The sequence below is a fragment of the Balaenoptera borealis genome (assembly GCF_965194805.1).
Source record: "Balaenoptera borealis genome assembly, chromosome: 14".
Lineage (NCBI taxonomy): Eukaryota > Metazoa > Chordata > Mammalia > Artiodactyla > Balaenopteridae > Balaenoptera > Balaenoptera borealis.
This window is the reverse complement of record NC_138875.1, coordinates 63,687,312-63,714,137: the sequence shown is the minus strand read 5'-3', so window position 1 is coordinate 63,714,137 and position 26,826 is coordinate 63,687,312. Positions and strand designations below refer to the sequence as shown.

The 26,826-nt window shown below is 38.4% G+C and overlaps 1 protein-coding gene across 1 annotated transcript; it reads right to left on the bottom strand.

The window, feature by feature from the left end:
- RNMT (RNA guanine-7 methyltransferase) lies at window positions 1–26,820 on the bottom strand. The gene is made up of 11 exons (XM_082355016.1): window positions 26,743–26,820; window positions 24,069–24,527; window positions 21,530–21,665; window positions 18,287–18,412; window positions 15,387–15,502; window positions 13,799–13,980; window positions 13,107–13,271; window positions 9,962–10,079; window positions 8,654–8,755; window positions 7,683–7,716; window positions 1–4,545 (listed from the first exon to the last, which is right to left on the bottom strand). The coding sequence occupies exons 2-11, from the start codon at window positions 24,483–24,485 to the stop codon at window positions 4,508–4,510; spliced, it is 1,434 nt and encodes a 477-aa protein (XP_082211142.1). The 5' UTR covers window positions 24,486–24,527; window positions 26,743–26,820; the 3' UTR covers window positions 1–4,507.
- Window positions 26,821–26,826: the final 6 nt, after the last annotated feature.

Below are 26,826 nucleotides of genomic sequence, written 5' to 3'. Positions count from 1 at the left end.
TTGGATAAATAACATGTGGTTTATTCACGCAATGGAATACTATACAGCCATGAAAAAGAACCATGTACAAATACATGCAACACAAATCTCATATACTGTCGACCAAATAAGCCAGTACAAAAGAATACATACTGTTTGATTCTTTTCATATAACATCCAAAAACAGACAAAAGTAACCTATGTTCTTAAAAGTTGAGATAGTGGTTACCCTTGGGAGGCAGCTACTGGAAGGGAGCAGGAGGGGCTTCTGGGGTGCTGGTAATATTGTTTGATATGGGTGCTGACTATATGCATGTTTTCCATTTGCAAAAAACACCAACTTTTTAATATATATGTTACTCTTCAATAAAAAGTTAAAATAATGTGCCTCTGCCTGGATAATCAGCTCAGACTGAAGAGATGATTCCTCTCTCAGCCATCCTCTCCACTCCTGCCACTTCCAAACAGTGTCAGCCCCTAACATACAAACTAGATTTGCTCTAGGTCTGGCTGCTAAAGGAGTAGGCCTACCAAAATGTGAAATCCCAGTTTAAACCTCTGCCTTCCTATGAATTATTCACTTTTTACCCTCCTCCCTAGTACACTCAAGTGCCCTCCTGCTCTCTCTGCCCCAAATCCTTACTCAGGAGTAAATGCTCCTCTCAGGGAACATTTAAATAAGTATCAAAGTTTTGCACCCAAAGGATGGAGCTCCAATAGTTAATGTTTCCAGTTGCAGGTAGAGGATGAGCAAGGAGTCCTCTAGGCTTAACACCCTGGAGGCATGTAACCTGCAACTGGAGTGCAGGCCCCACCTGGGGGTTATGGGGTTCAAATCTTGGCTTTACCTTGGGCAACTTTGTGTCCTCTCTGTCTCTCGATTTCCTCATCATTAAAACAGGGATAATGGTGCTTACCTCATACAGTTGTTTTAAAGATCACATACAATACATTTAGAAAAGTGACTGACATAAGGAAGGAACTTAGTAAATGTTAGCTGTCAACATGGCTTTACCCAGGATATACTGTCCCCAAGAACACATGGCCTAGGGTAAGTCTAGGTAGCAGAGGGCTTTGGAGCTCACCCAAGTCTTGCCAGGCAAACCCAGGAGAGTACTCCTGGGTGCCCTATACTTGTTAGGTAGTGCACTGAGAAGCAGGCACACATGCTCCAGGGCTAAAAGAGAACGGAGGAGGAATTGGGAAGGACATGAGGTGGAGAAGAGTTGGCTGTCCCCCAGCCCCAGTCCCACGTGTATCTGCTAAATAAGTTTATCATTAAATAAATGCATGCATCAGCCACTGTTATCGACTGCCTTCAAAGAACCAGAAATGCTGTTGTCAGAGGGTGGGAAATGAAGAAACTTCCTATCAGGTGTGTAACATCTGATGTAACATCGACCAGGGAGGTGGTTGATATCACACATCCATGCTTCCTGCTTGACCAAAGGGCCATGGGCATTATGGTACAACTGTTATTACAGGGCCATGGTCCCTGGGTCTGGCCTCTACTTTGAAAACCTGAGGTAGACAACAAAATGTCAGTTCCTATCAATCATGTTCAGTAGCTAGAATATTTACACTGGCAGTTCTTCCCCACAGGCAGATTTGCACAAGAAGCCAAATCCTCATTAGGATACTTGAAGACTTACCAAAATAACATAATGCAATAAACTAAGACAGGCTGAATAAATACCCAGAAGAGCTAAAGGGACTGCAGATCTGGACAGCTGACAGCTGACAATGCTTCTGTGGTCTCTCCTTTGCTGATCCACATCACTCCCACCTCCAAGCCCCTCTCACTTGTACCCCTCTGCTCTGATGCCCTATAAATACTATTAACGTGAATTTAGGCAGCAATCATACTTCCTCAATTTCCAAGTTTGGGGGGGATGGCTAGGAAACCCTGTACTGATAATCTACCTTTCAGAGTCATCACAAAGATTAGTTAACTTAAGTCACAGTCTCTAATCAATCCTTCTCTCTCTGAAGGCAATTTCTCTGGGGAGTCACACTGGAGTGGAGGCTTGGTGGCCCAAGTGCACAGTCACCACCCGCAGGTTAGGACACTCCCCTTGGAATGCAGTGGGAAACGGCCAGGTTCTCTCCCTGAACACTGGCTATGTGGGGCCCTTGCTTTATTGGATTCCAGGCCCAAAGAGTTCCATTTGTGTGCTCTCAGTTACACCACAACCAGCCAGGTTCCCAGTCCATTCCTCACGATTTCTTTCCACAAATGCTGCAGCTGATTATCACTTCTACTTTCATCCTCAGAGGACAAACTGAATGGCAGGTCTGAAAGTGCCCTTGAGCCACTTCCAGGAGCAGCTTACATCACTGGCCTGACAATGAAAAGCCATCCTACCTCTCCTAACAGTTTCCACTAGTCTTGGATAGAAAATCACCAAATATTTAGACTGCAGGTATGTGTGGAGGAATCCCACAAGCTTTTACCCTGGTGATGGCAGTTCTTCTTCAGTCACTGCCCAGACACCTAACTGCAGCAGGAGACGTCAGGGAGGAAGAGCAGAGAAGGCAACAAGGCCACCAAAGCTCGAAGGGCAACGGCTGGGATGCCGCATCCTCTGGCGAGGCTCCACACACCCCTCTGCACATGCCAGCCCACTCAGACCGAGAGCCCACTCCAGCTCTCTGTGTACCTTTCTATCCACTAAAGGCCTGGGGACCCCACCTTCCTTTCCTCTTGGTTTTGCCATCACAAATTACTCCACCCTTTGGGGATTCTTCTCTCTCCCAAATTACCCATGGAGTGGACAGAGCAGAAGGAGGTTAAAAATATGCCTTAAGACTTACTTAGAATAAACTAAGACCATTACATGAGGACAGTGGTAGGAAATAAGAGAAGTTTTTCATACTCTACCCAAGCTATCACAATACTTTCTGGCACCTCCCCCAGAACTGAAATGAACCTGGACATGTAACACCAAGAGCTCACCACCCCCACCTCCCCAGCACCAGCACCAAACCTCAGCTGGCAAATGGCAGCCACCAGGCAGAAGTGCTACTGTTTATTTTCCCCAATGACTTATGGTGGACCACCACTAAGGCAAATGACCATTTTTGTAAACTCGTAACAGTCTGGAGATGGACAGATTGTGGAAGGAACAGAAGTCAGGTAACCTGTGTTGTCCTGCTAGAAGGTCTGCTACTCTAATACCACGAACAATCAACACACGTAAACAAATTCAGAGACTACAGTTTTTTAACAAGTTCTCTGGATAATTATAGAAAGAAATGTCTTTTAAAACCATGCATGAAATAAATGATTTTTAAAGGAGCATGTATAAATTGCTCTGCTTTACTCTTTAAATTTTTCACTACATATAAAAAACTGGCAAGTTTTCTAAACGGTGATAAATTAAGGACAACAATTGACACTGGTGTCAGTTTCCGAAGAGTCACACAAGAAGCCAGGGCTGACAACTCTAAGGGTTCTGAAATGGCTCATGCAAATTCTGAATGGGGACGAGACGCCAGACCCACTGTGCCAAGTACAACGTGGTGACAGAGGAGCAGGTACTGGTTGTTTCTGGGCCGAAGTGGGTAACGGATCTACAGCATGCAGCACCCGTAACCTAGACCCGTCATCAGGGTGAATTCCTCCCAAGTCTCAGTCAGCTTCCTTTACCACCATGCTGCCGCCCGCTCCCCACCCCCCCACTCCAACTGCAGTTCCATATATAAAGCTGAAGAAAATGTGCAAACAGGTTCACATGGGAGAGGTTCACTAAATGTTGAGAAAAGCACCTACGGCATTTTGGTTCAGTAAAGAAATGAATTACATCCTTGATAATTAGAAACATTAATTGCTATCGTAAGAAACTCTTAAGAGAAAGCTCCCCAAATCCAAAACAATTTTATGCTGGAATTTGAAATGTTCTATCTAGTTCTAAAATTGCATCATATTAGCAAATGAAGTAGTTGTTATTTATAATGAAATTTAATAACTGGTTAAAATCCTAGGTAATTAACTTTTATGACCATCTAAAATTTAGTTTTAAACTTATAATTTTAGCAATATATATTGAACACTTACATTCAATTGTACAGAATGCAATTAATTTAATCTTGAAAAACACTAACTAAGGAAATAAGCACACACACCCCCGAATCAGTACACTCTCTCACCAATTCTACAACTGCAATAAATTTAATACTGTAAATAAACACTGGACAAAGCAGAGCACTGGCGAAAGAACTCAGAGGCTTTAACAAGTCATTTTATAATTTTTATGAGCTAAGAGAGTGGAGGCAAATGGAATTCTTAGAACATTACTTAAAAATAGATTTTTAAAGACAAAGGTCCCGACTCACTCTTATATACACACACAAAGTTCATCTGTCACAGACAGCAAATGTTGAATTTATACACTGTAGTTTCCAGCAGCATCCTGCACGTTGAGAATAATTAAATTAAACAAGGATGTCAGATCTATGGAAGATGGACCGTTCAAATCTGTACAAGAAAGAACACAGCTGTTCTGGTGCTACTGCATATGTGATGTGCTCACTGCTGCTTCTCAAATGCAAAAACCAAGTAAATACCTAAAAATAAAACAAATAAAATTTAGAGGTTGGTTTCTCACATCCTCAGAGCAACAATCTCGGTCTCATTCATAATCTGGTGAAAATTCTCAAGCAGCTTTTGAAAAGGAAAAATTCCATTATTTCTAGGAGTTCTTCAATAATTTTGAGTCATACTTAGGCAGATTATGGGATCATATCTGCTTACTTGAAAACAAATATCCACTTACTGTAATAGTGACATCACAGCCCTGGAGAAAACCAATTTAACAGCTCTAAAAATCTCTATTGACCGTTTGAGGAAAAAAAAAAAGTATAAAAGCAAAGAAAATGAAAACTGGAAAACCTTATGATTTAATTATTTTTACCTGGAATAACTGCACTACTATGAGTGCAGGGGTACTCTAAGTTTGCTACTCAGGAGGGGAAAAAAACCCTAATAAAAATGGTAAGGAACATATATAACGTGCATGTTAAAATTCATCCAATTATCCAGTTGTTGTGTTGTAGGGCCTGGTAAGGAAAGTGAGCCAAAAGCCACGTGATAATCGACAGTCCCAGCCCCAAGAGCACTCTCCCTTAAATAAGGTTTCCAGCTTTGATGTGTGTTCACTCAAAGACATCTAAATGCATCTATGGTTCCCCACTCTGAACCACACTGAAGTTCAAACTTATTATATCTTCTGTTAAGATACTGATAGATTTTATGATTATGAAAACGACTGAGAAGACAAATCCTCAAAACATCACAAAAATGTTCAGGGTGTTTACTAGAACATTCACGCAGAGAGTCGAGATAAGAAGCCATGTGACGAGGAGGCCTCGCCCCTTGGGTCAACTGTAGAACAGGGGACGGATGAAGGACGGCAGACCACATAAGGGCCTCCCAATCCTCGAGTCCTCGGCCTCTCCAACCCAGCCTGCACAGGAGCACCACGGCAGTCTCCCCTAACACCATTCTGGTCATGCTATTCTTTACTCATTCTCTAGCTCCCGAGTCTTTTAGGAGAAATAAATATGGCTGGCAGCAGAATAGACAGATGGGCAGAAAATAGGCAGGGTGATCATCAACACTGTGGATTCTTCTTGAGGGGAAGGAAGCAGAGCAGCCTAAAGCACTCACAGGCAAGTCCTGAGGCTCAGGACAGGCCGGCACTGCTGAGCTTGCCGTGCACTCCAAGTGCTCTTTCTGCAGCGAACCCTGCCAAACCCGCCCCAAGCACATCTATACCCACTGCAGATAACCTGGCAGTCCTGACCTGCCCGGATCTAGGGTCATATAAAACCAGTGCTTAATTCCAGATCAGCAATGAATAACTTCCTCTCCTTTCTAACTCAAAAATTCTGGAAGTCTCACTAATTATATAAAATACCTTCTGTGCCAGCATTTCAACTGGGATTTAAACAAAAGAAACTTAAACAACCTCTAAAAGCAAATCAGCAACAATTCTCTTTTCTTCCACATTTAAAGCATCTTCTAGAGGAGCAGCAGGCTCTGGTAATACGAGCTAAATGATTAGACCAGTAGGAGTCTAAAATATAGCTTCTTAGACTGTGGCACCAGCCCACAAAGCCCTCCAGGTTAGAAAAATGTAATTCATCACAGAGCAGATGGACCCTGACACTGATCCTGGCTGCCCTTCGGCCATTGTTCCTTTCCTATTGCTTTTCTCCTCTCTAACCCACCTCTTCTTCAACTGTCTGGGGGCATCTAATTCTTCACTTGTATATTACTGCTAAAGTCCATGTTTAATATAAAAATATAGTGCTGATCTGCAGCCAGCACCACCATCACGACCTTTGACCAAGGTCGTTCTGTTACACGGCACTTTGGGATTGGTGGGACATCTAAGGTAGCTGGCATATCTCCACTCCAGGGAAACCAAAGAAATGTGTCGGTTTCTGCACATATTTCTACGTTTGTCAGAGATTACGTCTCTAATATCTTCCAATCCCATTTCTACCGAGGGCACGAATATTCTGAAACAAACTGGCTCAAAGTGTGCCTTCTTCCCTTTTCCTCTCTCTCCAATTCAGCAAGTCCTAAGAATTTTCCTTTCCGTGGGTGCCCATGACGCCATGGCTGCGAGTGTGGAGCACCTGGGCTAACTCTCTGACCTCAGCCAAGCTATTTGCCTGCTTTCCTATCTGAGAAAAGAAGACAGAATTAATAGTAGTCTACTGACAAAGCTGTGAGGATTAAATGAGGCATAACACAGGAAAAGTTTCGAATAGCGACTGGGTCCAAGTGAAACACTCAGTAATACCAACTATTATTATTTTCCAGATTTCACTAGTTTTTATTAAGCTCTCCTTCATCTGTTTTCCCCACTACAGGAACTTCAGCATGTAAAACAGTGTGCCCAGAAGTCACTTATTTATGTCTTGTTTCTTCTACTGGATAGTACACTTCTGGAAGGCAGAGAGGTAACATTTATTTTTTTATCCTCCAAAGTCCTTTCATAGATCTTTATGTAAGTTAATATTCAAAATGTTTATCAAATGGGTTATCTCTGATTACCTTTGATTTTTCCTTCAACATAATCAACAAATATTTAACCAAAGAGTGGGAACTACCTTTTAAGTCGTCAGGGCAACCATATAAGGGTATCACCATCCTGGCAGGGAGGCTCTGGGACTTCACAGACTGGCCAGGCCTCTGACCTCTCCTCCAAAGACAGGTGCCTCACTTCAGAATGTCTCCACATCATGGCTGTTCCCAACCACACACCCTCTAAAACATCCTGCTCAGTGCTGCTTCACTAAATGTTCTAGTATTTATTATGACTTCACTGTCAACGCCAGAGAGGCCAGAACCAAATAAAATACACGGAACTGCTCCATAAGCCAAAATTTCCAGCAGAAATGTAAGGTAAAGAAGTCAAATACAGATGGCTTCATAGTAACAAGTAGACAATGAAAATGTTTAAGAATGCTCGTCAAAGTTTACGTTAAGGAACATCCTGCATATATTTTCTCTTGGCACTAAACAGCCGTGCAAGACGGGTAATTAGACATTTATAGGAATTTTGTGTATAACACAATCACCCCCTCACACAAATTAATATGTGTCAGAAAAATTCTAAAGTTTTCAGATTTTAATCACTTTGAAGCAATTTTTGAAAATGTCAGTAAATCTACACTGATGATATACTCACTTGTAGCTTCCCATTCTGATTTACTTAAGGTTCCCTAAAATTTAGAAAAAAGAAAGAAAACTTCAGATTGAATATGCAAGTACATATATACTTATTTTTCAATAATGGACAGAGGTCTCCAAAACCCTAACTTCATTATAAATACACATACAATTTACTGTTAATATTATTGTGATCTGAATATAAAATAAATCAATCAGATTAACCTTTAATTCCATCTTCTCACCACTTTTGCGTTCCTGCCAATTCTCTAAACCACTGATTCTCAACCAAAGGGTGAATCTGCATAAAGAGGGTATTCGTGTGTAACTGGAAAAATTATCTAGCTTACATTTTTAACCTGGAAAATGGAAAAAAAAAAAAAAAAAAAAAGAGGCCTATCTTGAAACATCAAATAATACTGCAGGAGGGAATAAGATTTTTGTGTTTTTACAAAGGAAATCACAAAATAAAGTATGTATCATACAAAGGAAATAAATTGTATTTAGTGATGTACTTGCTACTTTGCAAAGGCACTGAGTAACAAGATATACAGTGGCAAGTTTAGTAACTAATATAATTTTGAAGAAGTGATAATTATGTAGCATTCATAATTAAGGAAAATGTGAACTTCCACATAGAAGTCAGAGAAAATGAAGATGTAATTTTTCCCCATATAAGTTCATAAGCCCCTAAATTTTATCTATGAAACACCATGAGTCAGTAGTGTCCAGGTAAAGATACAATGGTATAGCAAGAAAACTCTCAAGCCAAGCCTATAACTTTTCTCCCATCCTTATTTCCTCCATTCTCAGTTCGTTAAAGTACATTTTATTCTATATTCTACAGTTATAAAAAGTTATCACAACTTAGGGGAAACAGACTACTGTGTATCTGATTTGTAACTCAGTGAACTCAAGTATTGTAAACCAGTGAAATAATTTCCTAAGTTTCCATTTTTCTATAAAGCATGTTAAAAAATAAAAACTTACCAATGGCAACCTCACTTGACTGTTCTTCATGTACTTTGCTGCATGTTCATAGTCATCCGCCTTCTCAGATGCAAGTTTGGAATTCTCGTTTGCAGGATATGGCTAGGGAAGCAAGTGAAATTCCTAGTTGAGACATTACACTGAAATTTACAATTCAGAATTAAACACACAATCACTGAAATAAAATAATTAAGACAGTAATCTTTAAGTATTACTTCAGGAATACAAACTACACATACTTTTGAAATATGAAAAAAAAAGGAGTGAAGGGAATCCTCCCTGAACAAAGCAGCTGCCATGGTCAACACTGAGCATGATCAGAGTATCTACAATCACAGAGAGTCTACACAGGGACTGAATAGCATCCTGAATTGCCACCAAGGACCACTTGGCTGCAAACACCTTTACCTCCCTGACTCCTGGTCAAAGGCTTTTTCTGTTATGACTCTATGCTGAAGGAAGTTATCATCAGAAGAGCTAAACATTCATTTGAACATTATGGTGACTTAGCAGCCATGGAAGTATGAACAGCAACTGGAAATAATACAAACGAAATGCTCAGTCAACAGAACCTTGGGAGCTCCAGAAGAGAAGGAAAATATCCAGCCTCCAATACAGGTCGTCTCCATATTTACATAAAACTGAAGAAGGGCCTCAAAAAAAATGCTGTTTTTAAAGGTATGCTGGACAAATGTTTATTCAAATTACTTTGAGCACTATTTTTAATCCATTTTAACATCTCTTTATACTACAAAGTAAAGTGCTTTGTAATGCATGTAAATAAAAACAATGAATTATACACTCATGTAGCAACCATCTACTCTGTAAAGGTTATGTACTCTTTTAATTCTTTTCTTTGCCCTGTTACAACAAACTAGCTAGCAAGGAACCACTTTAGACGTACATCTTCCTGAAGAATTTTTAAGAAACTGATCCAGGAATGTTTACTTTGCTATCTTCTTTTTCCCCTTTGTAAGTATCCTACCGTAAGATCAGACATTAGAAATTTAGCTACGTGTTTGTTGTTTAAAAAAGTATTTAGTTTTTTGGACTTCTATAGTGAGGAGAGGCCAGGGTGCTGCTGAACATCCTACAGGGCACAAAGCAGCCCCAAATGCCAACAGTCCTGAGGTTGAGAACTCTTATGTTAAAGCTCTGTCCTAGGTGCTGAAGAGTCTAGAGTTGGCACCAATAAGCTGTGTAATTTATATAAATACTGAGTGTGTACATGGCCTTGAAAGAAATCTCAGAGACAGCCAAACAAGTTTACTATGACCTGGAATTTTTACACCTTTTCTAAATACTCACCTCCAGGGCCTGCATTCGTTTTAACAGCATTTTATTTTCACTGTTCTTAATCTTTTCCTCATAGAATTCCAGAAATGTTTTTTTGTAGACTAGTTTCATATTGTACTTCTTTGCCATTCTGTCCAAAAAAGATTATTTAATGAAAAGGCTTCCAAAATATTGTAATTCCACACGCAACAGTAACATCTTCTGGACTTAACTAAAAACCTTTACAAATTCACAAGAGGACCATGCAAAATGAGTGAAGGGCAACACACCACTGACCTGAAGGAAATGTGCAGTTAAATCTCACTGGGTCACAGGGAACTCCAGTAACGTAACAGACAGGCCAGGAAATGGAATGAAAGGCTGTGAGATGGGGACCACAGGCTGTAAGGAACACTTTTCTACCAACTCCATTTCATTTGACTCGATCCCTCACAGTGGCACTGAAAATAGTGGCCAACTTCCTTCTTAAAATAGTCTCTTTCATCTACTGGATTCCCTGGCAAGACACACTATTTTTTTTTTCCCCACACTATTAATTTTTATCCTACATCTTGAACTGCTTCTTCATAGTTTGTTTTACAGGTTTCTTTTCCCAACTTCCAAATGTCATGGTTCTGAAGAGTGTGGCCCAGAACCTTGCTCGCTGTCACTCCCTGACGTATACAGCTTGCCAACAGCTACGGTAGCTCAGTTCTGGCCTCTGTCACTGCACTGTTCCCTAGAAATCTCCACCAGGACTGTCACAGGCGTGCTCTAACTCTCCACCTCCAGGGCTGAATCCCACTAGCCTGTTCTTCTGCCAATCTTTGCTATTTCAGTAAATCCATCTAAAGATCCACGCCTCCCCCTCTCTATGCCCAGTGTTCAGCACACCACCATGTCCTCTCCGTTTACCTATACAACATACTTCAAACAGGCCCACTTCTGACCCCGTCACTCACCACCATCCTGCTCCAACACCATCACCACACAGCTGTACCACTTTGCTCATTTCGCTGCTATTCTTACCCTCCCTCAACCCATTTTCCAACTGCAGCCAGAATATGCTTTTAGCAGTGCACAGGTCACGTCCCTCCTTCACACCCCTCACTGGCTCTCCAGCACACTTAGGGCACAATTCAAAAGCCTTTAACATGGCCTCTAAGGCACTCATTTATACAGGAGTGCTGCCTCATCTTGAGCCAGCTGGGCCCTGATTCCTTAAGGCCCAGTCACAATGGCTTTCCTTCAGCTCCTTAAACTAGCCAAGCTCTGTCTGTCCCACTTCAGGGCCTTCACACATATCATCCCTTACGCCTGGAACACTCTCCCTTCCGGTCTCCAACTGGCCAAATAGACAGCCTTTAGATGTTGACTTAAACATCACTTTAAAAAAAAAAAAAATCACTTTTTCCAAGGTGGCTTCCTTAAATCCTCAATGACATTAGGTCTCCCTGTTATACTTTGCATGTGTATTTTTTCCGAGTGCATTTGCTGAAGTTGATTACTATGTAGCTGTAGACAACAAAAGGGAACCTGAGGATGATTTCAGGTAGCACAAAAGGAGGAGAGGAAGAAAGGGAAAAAGTCTGAAAGGGGACTTGTGAGGTGACAGATGAGGGGACAGAGTGAAGGAAACATTTGAGGGCCACTTGGATTTGCATGTAAGAGGCATACATACGGCAGGAGTCCCTGTAATTAGCATTAGCCCTCCTTGGAAAGACAACATGAGTAAATATAAAAGCCTCTTCTATTCCAGGCAGTTCATTTTCTATCATAAATATCCAAAATGAGCCTTTACAAATGAAATCAAGCTTTAACCTTAAGAAATACCATAATTACAAAGAACTGAGACTCAATTTGACCAATCTGAATAGGTTTGCCATGTAAAAGCTAATTAACGAAATGGCAGAAGGGCATCTCAAAATCCCTATGCATTTTCTGATTGTCTCCCTGAATGAATACTTGTCTTAATAAATAATTTTTTAAAATTTAAAATATTAAAGTGATACTTTATGACTTCATATGTTTATAATCATTAGGCAATATAAGCAGAAAAGACTGCTAGTGTTTGCTTAGCATTTAAAAAAAAAAAACTTTCATTTTATTCTTTATCTTTTGGCGTATACTCAAATCACTAACTTTGTCAACCCAAAACACCAAGCTAACATACCAAACATATAAAACAACATACTAAAAACGTTTAATTTTTTTCTTTCATAAAGTTGAAGAGCATAACATTTCCCCAAAGTTTGCTAATTATAAGGAAAATGTGATATAAATTTTTTAATTTTATAGTTCATATTTATAAATTGTGCATAGTATTTTCCATGTTTAGTCACATGCTACTTCATTTTCTCATATTATTGTATATAATTTTTATATATTGTAGAACTCCTGAAAATCCTACACCCATAATTTTACAAGCTGCCTGAGACACAATTCAAATAATCACCAGCCAAAAATAAGTAAAAAAATAAAGCTCTTCCTCTTCCTCAGTTAATAAAGGCTTTGTTTTAAGAAGAAGGAAATGCAGTTTGGTCAGCTGTGACATGGCCTGCATTTAACTGGACTCTTCCACGTTCCCTATCAGGGAGACCCCCAAGACCAAGAAAAGGCCTTGGGGCCTTACTTGAAACCCCAGCGTTCCCTGTGCCTGTGGTTTGCCAGGACTCCTAAGAATTCAGGTGCATGAGTGAATACATTCCTGAATCAGTACTTTATTATTGTCATTGTCCGTGAGACAGAGGCAATTTCATAAGCTATAGCAAAATATAAAACAACTTTTAATACCTATCCCTGTCAAAAGGAGGATCTCCACTTTGGGAAGATTCATTTTATGTTACCAAAGTACCAGCAGTTACTTAAAAACAAGTCTTTTGCTATTTATAGTGTCAGTTATTTTCTTCCACAACTTGCAGGCAACAGGCTCCCTTTCTTGCCTACAGGATGAAACAATTCCAGGAATAAGAGAAACTAAATAAGTAAGGCTGCAAGAGACCTATAGCACCAACCCTAGGTTTGAAGTTATTCTTTTTTTTTTTTTTTTAAATAAGGCTGTCCTTCTTCTTAGGATCCCACTTAAAATAAGAAACAAACATAAATACTGATTTTTTTTTTCCTTTTCTTTCTCTCCTACGCAAAAAGAGAATAGTTAACAGATTAATGACATTCTTACTCATTTAGCAATGGAAAATAGACCAAGAATTCAGGGACATCCACAACACCTTCCAAGTTGAAGTCATATTTGCAGCCAAATAAAGGATAAGCTCCTTTCTTCTGAAATTTCACAGTATATATTTCATTTCCAAATGATTCTGTTTCTGAAGCTTCAAGGCGTCTTCTATAAAAGTTATCCCCAAACCAAAATAAAAAGATTAAATTTGTTATTAGGTCAAATTTATTTTGATCAGATTAAATATGGGAGGGGGACACACCCATGATGCAATTTTATAAAGATTAGCTTTTAATTGGATTTGAGCTACTTTTAAGAAGCAATACACTAAAAGATCATTAACAATCTCACTAATAAAATTATGCTGGAAGTAGGTTTCACTATCATGACAGCTGGTTAAGTCCCAATGCCTCACATCTTATCTGGAGTTTGTCTAGCAATACCACCTCTGGCTTTTTGGCTGGAAGTAACATCAGTCTCCAACTTACACAGAAAGATGTTTTAAAGGTTCATCTGCAAATCTGACTTTTTAACTTAAAATTTGAGTATCTACTCAAATACATTATCAAAAGTGCTCAGCCCTTATAAGATCAACACGGCATGTTCTATAAACTTTACTCCTAATAAACACTTGCTACTCTAAAATAAGCTTAATTTTGAGTATTTTATAAACCACAACATATAAAAGTACTTACATCAATTCAAAGCTATTGGGAGTGGTACCAATAAAATAGCCTCCAGGGCTCAGTCTCTCACATGCATTTCTGAGCATGACGTCAGCCTGCTCATAGGACTCGAATGAGTAATGGCAGACAAACTGACAACTGCAGATGTCAAAGCACATTTCTGGGTCACGAAACTTATCAATCAAAAGTTCCTGAAACAAATTAAAATGGGTCAAGACTTTGAAGTTGGCTGCGACATAAAAATTTAGTGAATTAATTTCTAGAATTAGGATCCTTAAAATAAAAGTAGACATGACCTCCCACCAACCCACCCTTTCTCATTACGTATCATAAAGATCATAATAAAAACGTTCTTTCTTTCTGGTTCAATAGAATTTGATTCCCATTTTCATAGTAATTTTAAAAACCAGAGATTCTGAAATCATGCTAAAAAATATATCAAACATGACATTTAAAGGAGTTGATCCTTTAACTGGCTTTACTTGAAAACTAAAGTAAAATGATGTTGAACAGTAACTTGGGTTTAAAAAAAAACACAAAGCTGGTCTTTGGGACATTTTTTACTTTTTAGGCTGTGCCATGCAGCTTGCAGGATCTTTTTTTTTTTTTTAATAGTTACTTTATTTATTTATTTATTTAATTTTATTTTTTTGACTGTGTTGGGTCTTCGGTTCGTGCGAGGGCTTTCTCTAGTTGTGGCAAGTGGGGGCCACTCTTCATCGCGGTGCGGGGACCGCTCTTCATCGCGGTGCGCGGGCCTTTCACTGTCGCGGCCCCTCCCGTTGCGGGGCACAGGCTCCAGACGCGCAGGCTCAGCAGTTGTGGCTCACGGGCCTAGTTGCTCCGCGGCATGTGGGATCTTCCCAGACCAGGGCTCGAACCCGTGTCCCCTGCATTAGCAGGCAGATTCTCAACCACTGCGCCACCAGGGAAGCCCCTAGCTTGCGGGATCTTTAGTTCCCCGACCAGGGACTGAACCCAGGCTACGGCAGTGAAAGTACTGAGTCCTAACCACTGGACCACCAGGGAACTCCCTGGGACATTTTTTTAAAACGCAGAAGTGTTTTTAAAGGTTTCCAACTTTCTAGCACTTTTCCTTCCCCTTTCACAACTGCAAACAAAATGTGTAGGGTTACAGGTATCTATAATAGTTCAATGAGCTAAGGAGTCAGAAATGTTCAAGGGGGACTTCCAGCATTTCGAGTGCCTCTATAGTCTTGAACTCCAGCTGTTAAAGAGATTCGGAAACAGGTGTCACCAGACTGTGACATGTTGGGAAACCACCCAAACAAATTCCAAGGTAAACAAAATGAAGTGCAGATCTATTTCAAAATACTAGAAAATAAATCATGTCCAAACAGAGAAGCAACAAATGATTTCCAAAGTAAAAGTATTAAAAGCTAAAAATTCCCAGAAGTATTTACTGGGTCATTTAAGGAAATTTATCATTAATGGAATTTCTAGTTGAAACTGAAAATCCACGTCCTAAAGATTTTTAATGTTTCTAAGCAAATTTTTAAAAAATGAACTGATTTTTAAAGCAAACCATTTACTCATACTAAAAATATAAAAACAGACAAATAAAAAAAATACATACCTTTGAACAATCAGCAGTTATAAATTCTGCACTGAAAATATACTCATTATCACGACAACGATTTTTCATGTCCTCGTACCGCTGCTGACACTGTTTGACAGAAACATCAGCAATATCTGGAAGGAGGACGGGTGTTAGTAATGTCAACAAAGGCCCACAGAGTTAAAACAGAAATGCAAAAATGGCACAAATCTAGACTTCATCTCAACTTTTAAACTTTGGCAGGGAATCTAGCCTTAGAAAAGCAAAAAGGTTCTACTTCCTTCAAAACAAAAGAGAAGAAAGTCTTTTGTTCCAATGGAAATGCCCTCTTATTTTTCAAAAGGAACTAACCACTTTCTCAATAGGTACTGACAAGAGAAAAGTTCTACCATGATTTTTAAATGCTTATTCAAAGTTAAAAGCAGAAAGTTTAAATTCCAATTTGGATTATAAAACCTAACATTATACGCCCAGCTCTTTATAGTTTCTTAATAAAATGTTATTTGCCTTTTCCCAGTGTTGAGATTTGCACTGCAGGTACAAAAGCAATGGTGGGTACCTTGTCATGAATACAAGGTAGGGGCACCAATGGTACTGGTAATACTTGATATATTCTTCACTGCTATAAGCCAGCACAGGAAGAAAAAAGGGGGAAAAAAATCCAATTTCATTTAAGAATGTCCTTGATAAGCAGTAAAAATTAATTTTATGAAATCTTCAAAACATTTCTGCTACATAACAAAGTCTGCCTGAACAGGACTGGTGTGACTGCGCTGTAAGCTGTACTGCCCACTTTTTTCACACAAAATTGTTTCACTTAAAGAACCACTGACAGACAAACTAGTTATTCAGACTTTGTAATTTGGCAGACCTTTTCTTCATAGTGAAAAAAATGAGCCTGCCATTTCATGAAAACTTTGGACTGTATTTGTTACCAATGATAAATTTGAGCTTTCAGGTGAAAAGTTCCAACTCTGACAAACTTGTATCTACCACCACGGGCTGGGCATCTTCCCAATACTTAAGACTTTTCTGATCGATGGTGATATTAAACAAATGTGATTTCCTGATGTCAACATTTAGAAGATTTGCATAACTTTAGTGAACATTATTTTCCAAATATTACAAAATCTTGCAGGGCGAAGTGCAAGATAGACCAATGGATTTAGATATAACAGAACACAAAAAGTTCACCAATATGGTTTCAGATTCCACGCTGTTAACTAACCTTTAAAGGAACTATCACTTGCCGAATTTTGATGTAGTATCAAAGATGAAGGGGCTTCCCTGGTGGCGCAGTGGTTAGGAATCCGCCTGCCAGTGCAGGGGACATGGGTTCGTGCCCCGGTCCGGGAAGATCCCACATGCCGCAGAGCGGCTAGGCCTGTGAGCCACAACTACTGAGCCTGCGTGTCTGGAGCCTGTGCTCCGCAACTGGAGAGGCCGCGACAGTGAGTGGCCCCCGCTTGCCACAACTAGAGAAAGCCCTCGCACAGAAACGAAGACCCAACACAGCCATAAGTAAATAAATAAATAAATTAATAAAGATGAATATCCTCAATTATCTGAAAAGGCTATTAAAATACTCCATTTCACAACTACTCATCAAATAAAGTAACACATCAAAACATATTGATGCAGAAACAGGTGTGATAATCCAGTTGTCTTCTATTATTCCAGACTCTAAAGGAATTTGCAAAAGTACTTTTAAAATGCCAGTCTTCTCACTACATTTTATCTGTAATAAGTATTTTTTAAATTCTCGGTTTTAATTTCTATAATCAACACATATAACCACATACGCAAAAGCTTTCTGGGGTCCTCAATCATTTTTAAGAATGTACTGTGGTCATAAAACCAGAAACTTTTTGACAAGTGCCGATTTAGGCACTACTACTCCACAGGTGGTGCTGGGCACTTCCCACAGGAAGGAACATGACATCATCTTGTCCCTCTTCAGGGTTAAGACTGACCAGCAGATTCAGGCACTTGATTCATCCAATTAAGTTCCTATCAACTTTTCACCTAATAGCTTAGATCTATTATTTTACCAAGCGTGGAAAAATTTATTCATCATGATTTTTCAATAAAGAGGAATTTCGCTTTTCAACCATTTGGTTACGTTGAAATATGGTTTATACAGGGTTAGAGAAGATAAATACTCGCCACCCCCTCCCTTAGTTTATGAATTTCAGAATAATGAGTAAGTTTCCTTGCTCCCTCCAAGTGTGAACAATGAGATTATTTTCCTTTATTTCATGTTTCAATACACTGTAATCACTGTCTTTTTCAAAAAATTAATTAATTAATTAATTAATTAATTATGGCTGCGTTGGATCTTTGTTGCTGCACGCGGGCTTTCTCTAGTTGCGGGGAGTGGGGGCTACTCTTCGCTGCAGTGCACAGGCTTGACAATGAGGTGGTTTCTCTTGTTGCGGAGCACGGGCTCCGGGCGCGGGGGGCTCAGTAGTTGTGGCTTGCGGGCTCTAGAGCGCAGGCTCAGTAGTTGTGGCACACGGGCTTAGTTTTAGTTGGTCCGCAGCATGTGGGATCTTCCCAAACCAGGGCTCGAACCTGTGTCCCCTGCATTGGCAGGCGGATTCTTAACCACTGCGCCACCAGGGAAGTCCCTTGTAATCACTCTCTTTTTTAATGAAGAAACCATCCTATCTTTGGCCACTGAAAGCCTTTCCAAGTTTGTGCTTCAAACATGGAGTCCGACATGACTCCAATCATCCTTGTTTTTAACACCATCAGTAAAGTCTCATTACTCATTTTAGAAAACACCCATCTCATGTCTAGCCCCCAGACATCTTGTGGTAAGGTATTTTGGTGTTATGTCCATAATGAGATCTTTCTTATTTACATTTACCTGACAGACCACAAATTATTCTTTCCCATGCCATTATCTGTCTTACCGGTACAAACTAGCTTGTCAATTCTTCCCTTTTTCCACTTGAGCAAATCTCCACCTTTACCACATCCCAGGTCCAAAACAGTGATATCACGTTTTTTTTTCAGTCGCACCTTTTCTAAAAATTCTCCTAAAAGAGAAAATTAAGTCATAATAAATGATCTCTTCTCCATTTTTACTAAAGCATAAACTGTTACCCCTAATAACCTACTAACTTCTGCCTGACATGTACAGTAAGTCCCCTACATACAAACTAGAGAACTTTCAAAGATGTGAACGTGTGTTCGTGGGCACGTGATGTCAATCACGTAAGTTAGTTCATGTGTCTGGCATACACTGTCACATGCATGCTCTACAAGTGGTTGTGCTTTTGTGTATTTTATGGTACAGTACTGTATAGAGTACACTAGTACAGTATTATTTCAAGCCCAGAAGGTCCAGAAGCTAGTGTAAAAGCAGTGGTGATGTAGCTGGTACTGCTAAGAAGAGCGGGTTGTTGTAATGTACTACTGTACTTTTCAAGGAACTGTATTGTAAGATTAAAAATATTTTATTTTTTGTGTTTGTTTTTTATGTATTATATGTGTGAGAAGTTATTATAACCTATTACAGTATAGCACTATAAAGCAATTGTGTTAGTTGGGTACCCAGGCTAACTTTGTTGGCCTTACAAACAAATTGGACTTACGTACGTGCTCTCAGAACAAAACTCGTTCTTGTGTAAGGGACTTAGTGTAATATAAACACATTCATTTATGTAATTAATTCATAACTTCTAGAAAATATTTCAAAATTTGACTAAGAGTTAATTAACTTGATCCTTCAGCATTAAAGATGAAAGAGTATGTGTCTGGTATTTTAGAAGCTAAGACAGGTTTTCAAAGGTTATTTTCAGAATTTGATTCAACATTAAATAGCAAACATTTTATTTTTTCTCTCATTTTATTAAAAAGAAGTTTAATAGTACAAAAAAGTCGCATGACCTTGGTGGGTCAACAGCGAACAGTTTAAATTCTAATTAATACAAGAATACCCAACACTTGTTCATGATAAGAAAAAAATTATTCATAATTTTTTGTAGTTCTCTTTCCAAAGCTAAGTGTTTAGCTTATTATACACTTAATAATTATGGGATCACAAGAGACCTTGATTTTGATAAAAGATGTCAAGCTTACCTCTAAACTAGTCAAAAAACTATACATACCTCTTAATTTTACTATCATCAGAATTCTTAAAAACTCTGAAATAAAAATGGAGCCTTTTATCCCAATCTACCAAATCACATTAAGAGCCAACGAATAACATTAGCATGTCCCTTACATCAATAGCCAAATGGTTCAAACATCAGTTAAAGGCATATTAATATTCTTAGACAATGAAATATTCAGCAATTCTAAAATTGGATAAAATACTGAATCCTAGATCTACTCTTCCTGTCTTTATCATTCTGAGTTTAATGCTTTCTATTTCTTATGTGTACTATTTTGACTGCTAGAATATTCTGTATAAATACTTCTGCCTTTCACTGTCACAGAAGTACAAGTGTTCCATATTCAACTTTCTGCTATGAATCTTAAAAAAAAAAAACCAGCATAAAATATAATACGGAAAGAGTGAAAATAAGAATTATAAAATCTCTTTATTTCCACATAAGATTAATGAGAGGGGAAATCTTCATGAAACATTATTCAAAGATATCTTTATCACATTCAAGCATCGTACTCAACTATCACTAGCTATAAGCAGCAGTAAGGAAGCGAAAATGAACGACAAAGAATGGGTGTTGAGAAGAGAAAGAAAAAAGGCAGCAAGGGAATTTGGCACAGACCACACTGATTACAGCAGGACCAGAAAGACAGGTGCAGATAGCAAAGCACCCATTGAGAGAGTTGCTGGAACAGCTGAAGAAGAAATAATACCATGAATATGCTGAGAGATAAATTTTTGCTAAGTCTGACATACGTGTTTTTAAAAACTACCCGTTTCCCTGTTTATAAAAATAATACAACTAACAATGTGAAAAATAGTGCTGAACTTAAAAATATTTATTCAATGAATAAACACATGAATAAACAACACATTAGGAAAAATACTCAATGATAACTTATCTGCATTACTGAGGATGATGAGGAAAGGAAGAGAAAAACTGAAAAGAAATTAGGAACAGCATCCAAAGATTACGAGTACAGAGTAAAAATGCCATAATAACTAACCTAAAAAAATAAATAAATAAAAAGAAGTTCGTTTACTCATTTACCCTGGCTGACAAGTAGCAGAGTCAAATAAGTCTTATTTTTATAATAAAACAAAGAAAAATATTAAAATGTGTTCGAAATAATGAGTCTAGTTCCCACTCCTGACACTTCTCAGAATGGATAATTTATCTTTTAAAATTACTAAATTATCGTTAAAACTAGTAGAAAGTAGCCATAATTAGCACTTTATTCTTTTCAGTGCAAATATGAAAGCATTCTCACTTTTTCTGAGGTTGGCTTTTAAGAAAACAAAAACAGAAACCAAAATTTTAAAAAAACCTTTTTGTGAAAAACTTCAAAATCTACTGGCTTTTAAAAATTCTCTAATTTCAGGTAAGTGACTATTTAATATACTTGATACACAAAGCAATAAATATATTCTGAATCATATTTCCTCCACTGACTTCCATTTTAATATCAAAGGCGAGTTTCCACAGATAAAATGCTGTCCAAAAAGCTGAATGTCTTCATCAGTCCTCAAAGTAAACTTTATTTCTCCCCAGAAGAAAAAACAAGTTCAATGGACAATCAATGCACATGATGACCTTTACCAACTCATTAAAGGCCTAGAGATAAAAAATCATGGCACTGCCCATTTTCTTGACCTAATGGAACCCAAATGTTTAATTCAACAATATATCATTGCTCCAAAACTATTAGAGTAAAATAGATTATTTAATAGCACTAGGTTAGCTTGATTCTAAATGTAAAAGCACGCTGCCTTCTGAAAGCCTGATTAACTGATCAACTTAATATTAATTAAACACTCATTGCTATCTTATGTAGTCAATCATAAGTAAATATGAAAATAATTTACCTAAAAGGCTTAGTTTCAGTTTTGGCTCCAGTTTTATAAAGCCAAGCTTTGATGATTAAATGAATAGTAACTAAACACCTAGTAGCTTTGTGTATGATTAACCATTTGGGGAGTAAAAAATGAGACATAAGCTGAAATTAAAAATTCAAAACTATAAATCAAAAAACAAACATACCAATGAGGACACTTTTCATCCAATTATTAAAGTTTCTTAGGTAAAAAATTCTACTTTGGCTACGCTTCTCCAAACCAACTTCCTGGAGTTCATTGTAGTGAGCGGCCACTGCTGAGCTGTGTCCTTCCTCCAAGTTCTGAAAATAAAAGAATGGAATAAAATTAAGAAGCTGAACATGAAAAAAAATTAGTCTAAAAGAGCATCTGACCTATATACGGATAAAATACTACTGAAATTGGTAAACTTCATTAAGCAATGGCACAACCACAGAAATCCTAATTATAATCACATGGAAGATTTTCCCGTTCCCTATTTTTAAAAACATCTTCTGATTTAAAAAATTTTCATCTTGATTTTCATCTATAGAATTTTGGTGTTAATGTATTAATAAAACCAGCACTCTTCCAGAGTTCTGATTTATTCAATTCAGTAAATGTCAGTCAGTGGATGAAGTTCCTACAAGAATATAAAATAGAAATAATACATTTATTATATTATTATAAAATTGTTGTGGGCACTAAGTGAGATAATATACACAAAGAGATGGGAACTCAACAGGCTATGTTCAGTGTCAGTGATTTCTATTATTTGCTATTAACCTAATTCAAGTTTCAATTTGTGCTCTCTATCAAAGACCCTAAGCATTCTGCAAAAATGCCAGGAAGGCAAAGGGCTTCAGATCCCCCCACTCCCCTGCTCAACCAAAGTGTTTCATCTGACATGTAAAATAGGTAAAAGGTTTAAGATTTTCACTTGAAAAAAGGGTTCCACTGCAAGTTAAAGTTTGAAAACTACATTTATGATACAAGCTCCTCTCTGTTACAAAGATTTGCATTCCACCAATGACAAACATGTGGCTTATCTGCCACTTTCTTCCTGAGGATGGCAGAATTTTACTCATTCATTGAGTAATCCAGATTCCAACTCAGATCCCACCACAATATAGTATCCCCAGATGAAAATGACTTGCTATCCCTTGCTTTATAATATTCTTGCTAAATACCAGGCTTAGCTAAAATTGTATGTAACTACCCTAATAAGAAGTGGAAACACCATAGTTTAAGGAATTACATTAAGAAAAGAATGTAAAGCTGGGTATCACCTTGATATTTATCATTGTAAGTGATAATCTCAAATACTTCAGACACAAAAAAGATGAACACCTAATTACAAAGGAAAAAAAAGAGGATGAACACCTAATTAAAAGAAAAAAAAAGAGATGAACACCTAATTAAAAAGGGAAAAAAATGAACACCTAGTTAAAAAGGAAACAAAATTTAAAAATTAATTAGGAACACCTAATTAAATCATCTGGACCTTACACTGTTGTGTTTTTGAAAGTACTAAGAAAAAGCAAACTATAAAAACTACCTTTCAAGTTTCTAGTCAAATAAGATTTCCGAAATAAGATAAAAATTATCTCATTAGCAGTAGTTGTACCTACATAGAAAATAACTAAATTACAAGAGTTAAAACCCTACTCTATCTTAAGATGATGTCTATTAAAAATAGAACATTCCTACAGAGGGTCAAAAAGCACATGAAAGGATGCTCAACATCACTAATTATTAGAGAAATGCAAATCAAAACTACAATGAGGTATCACCTTACACAGGTCAGAATGGCCATCATCAAAAAGTCTACAAACAATAAATGCTGGAGAAGGTGTGGAGAAAAGGGAATCCTCGTACACTGTTGGTGGGAATGTAAACTGGTACAAACTGTACAACTACTACGGAGGTTCCTTAAAAAACTAAAAATAGAACTACCATATGATCCAGCAATCCCACTGCTGGGCATATATCCAAAGAAAATCAGAATTCGAAAAGATACATGCACCCTAATGTTCCCTGCAACACTATTTACAATAGCCAAGACATGGAAGCAACCTAAATGTCCATGACAGAGGAATGGATAAAGAAGATGTGGTACACATATACAGTGGAAAATTACTCAGCCATAAAAAAAAATGAAATAACGCCACTTGCAGCAACGTGGATGGACCTAGAGATTATCATACTAAGTGAAGTCAGTCAGTCAGAGAAAGACAAATATCATGATATCACTTATATGTGGAATCTAAAAAATGATACAAATGAACTTATTTACAACACAGAAATAGACTCACAGACTTGGAAAACAAATTTATGGTTACTGAAGGGGTAAGGTGGGAGGGAGGGATAAATTAGGAGTTTGGGATTAACATATACACACTACTATATATAAAATAGACAATCAACAAGGACCTAGTGTACAGCACAGGGAACTCTACTCAATATTCTGTAATAACCTATATGGGAAAAGAATCTGAAAAAGAATGGATATATGTATATGTATAACAATCACTTTGCTGTATACCTGAAACTAACACAACATTGTAAATCAATTATACTCCAATATAAAATAAAAATTAAATCAAAAAAATAGAACATTCTTAAGTTATTAAAATTATGTAAAAAAAAAGGTATTATTTCACAACTACTAGAGACTGCAATCTGACGTATTCCATTATGAATAAAAGAAAATACACTCAAAATACCTTTTGCTTTTCAGGAACATCTTCAAGTTCTACTTTTCTCCTTTTCTGAGTGCCATCTCCAGTAGGTTCATCTTCTGGAAAACCATCAGTTTCCATTCTTCTTTTCCTTGACATGCCTTCATCATCACCAGAACCTTTTTCCTCTGGGGCAATTTCAGCATCAAGTTTTCTTTTCTTGGATGGAGTGTCTTCCCCACAACTAGAACTTTCCTTTACAAGATCATCTGCAAACTCCATTTTTCTCTTTTTTGGAGTGTCTACTTGCCCACAAGTAGGAGCCTTTTCAGAAAGCCCAGTCCCAGGAGAGGTTGTGTTTTCATTAACAATGAGTGAAGACTCTGTTTCTGAATCTATTGATGTTTTTGCCTCTTCATGAGAGATCTTTTCACATTCCTCTGCTTTTGCAGAATTTTCCATTTTTGATTACTTAAATAGATGGTAAAACTTCATGAACTAACACTGGAATGGCAAAAATTTCATATTACTTGTAAACGTAATGCTGAGACTTTAAAAACAATTTAAACCAGAAACTAGCCATTTAATTTCAGCGATCAACTAAGAGTTTAAAAAACCTCATTAAAGAATATTGAAAACAATATTGATATATATTGCATATGAATTTCTGAAAATGCTAATGTGGAAGTACTAATTATAATCCTGGAACACTTCTACAATCTCGTCCATAAAAGTCACCATTAAAACTGACAAATGAAGTCATGGTAAATGAAGTCGGTTCCATTTCTATCCTGATCCTTACCCTACAGCCTTGGTTCCCCAAATGTGCGCTGGACACTATAACAAACTGATATGGGCACAGGAGGATATTTCAAAATTTAAGGCAAAGGTAGTGACATCTGACATCCGGAAGATATCACAGATACAGCTTCAAGTAGAGCATAGTTTTAACTGAGTAGATTGCACTACATTTCTTTAAATGACACCAGAACCTTGTGAAGCTGAGACTGGTGGTACCACAGAAAATCAGTGTAAAACAGGAAACGAAGTTGGTGTCAAATCCCATCTCAAGGCTTGAGAAGATATCCAGTACTCAACAGATGTACATATTCCACTAGTATGCATTTGTGGTTAGCTAAGAATTAAACACAATTTTTTTTCAATCTGTGCATTATTTTTAAAAACAAAGTTGTTAGGACACACTTATTAAATTGTTTGGACTAAACTATTTAGTAAGGGAAACTGCTAGGTATTTCTTTTGGCCTAGGGACACTGAAAACCAAGAACAGGAGAAGTCTGGGAACCTACAGTTGACTTCTAAAATCCTTACTTCGTAATGGGTGTCAGAATTAGGTAGAAAGTGAAGAAAGTAGCAATGGGTGGACAAGAAGTTTCAAGACCCAGCCTGCAACTTAATGACCATTAATCTCTTTCAAATGTTCTTAGGCCTATGTGTGAAATGGGAGGGGGAGAAAAATAAGTGAACTATTTACTGGACAGGAATGTATTAAGTCATTCAACAAGTTGAGTGAACGCCTACTACAGAGAAGCTCAATAAGACACTATGTGAATAAGTCTTCAAGAAGTTTACAGCTGATATACTACTATTAAAATGTTAGGCTGTATTATTCAAACCAAATGGAAAAGAAAAAGCAAAAGTCCAAAAATCAGTGAGATTCAGCAAATTCAGAACCTGAAAATTATGAAGGGGGGGGAGTGTTCCCTGTAAAGAAACAGAATAAGAAATAAAGTCGCTTAATGGAATTGGTAAAAACAAGTCACTCTAAACCGGGAAGGGTTTCAAGGGATATTAACTTTCACTACCCAAGGTTTGAGGTAACAAAATACCAAGACGTGCCAAAACAGGAAGAAATGAATCAGAGAGAAAAATATTACCCAGAAATGTAATTTTCTGAATACTGCTTAAAATGATTATCTAGTAAAACTATCCACCAAATTATCAAGTCCCTATCTTCTCCTCCCTACCATTTATTTCCTAATAAGGAAATAGAAACTGGTTTCAATTTCAAATAAACCAATGTAACTTATCCTTAGCTATAAATAATTCTAGTTGTAAATGTAATATCTAAATTCACTATTGGGAATAAAAATTAATTTTATTTATATTTATCTGTGACATTTCCACAGATGAGATTTTCTAAAGACAATTCGGTCAGAATAAACGACACGGATTTCCAAACGAACTCAGAGGTGGATAAGACTGAGGCCGAGCGTCTAAGGTGAACAAAGAGTAAGGTCCAGACCCAAGAGGGCTGTCCTTCGGAACCCTCGAGGAAGAACTCAGGTACACAGATGCGCACGAACGATCACACCTGCATCTCGGTGACCTGCGCGGCAGTCACACCCGAGGTTTCTCGGGAACCGCCGGCCCGGGGACTCGAGCTCAAGCAGGTGAACTCCACGCCCAACCCGCCGGCGGGCCGGGTCTCCTCGAGCCCGAGGACGCACTGAGCTGCCCCAGCGCCGCCCGGCTCAGGTTCCAGTCCACTACGCAGGCCAGGCGGCCGGCCGCTCCGGCTCCGGCAGCCCGGCGGGCCTGAAGCCTCTCTAGGGCCTCTCGAACCCGGGCCGGCTCTGCGCAGAGGGGTGTCAGCGCCCACGGACCCGGCACGGCCAGCGGTCGGAGGGTCTCTTCCACCAGGGCGGGCGCGGCTACACACAAAGAGTACGGAACCCAGCGTTGCAACCACACACTCACCGTCCAGCCATCCGCGACTCTGTTTGCGGAAGCGGCTCCGCGCCACGCGCACGCTGTGACGCCACTTCCGGAGAGCGCGGGTCA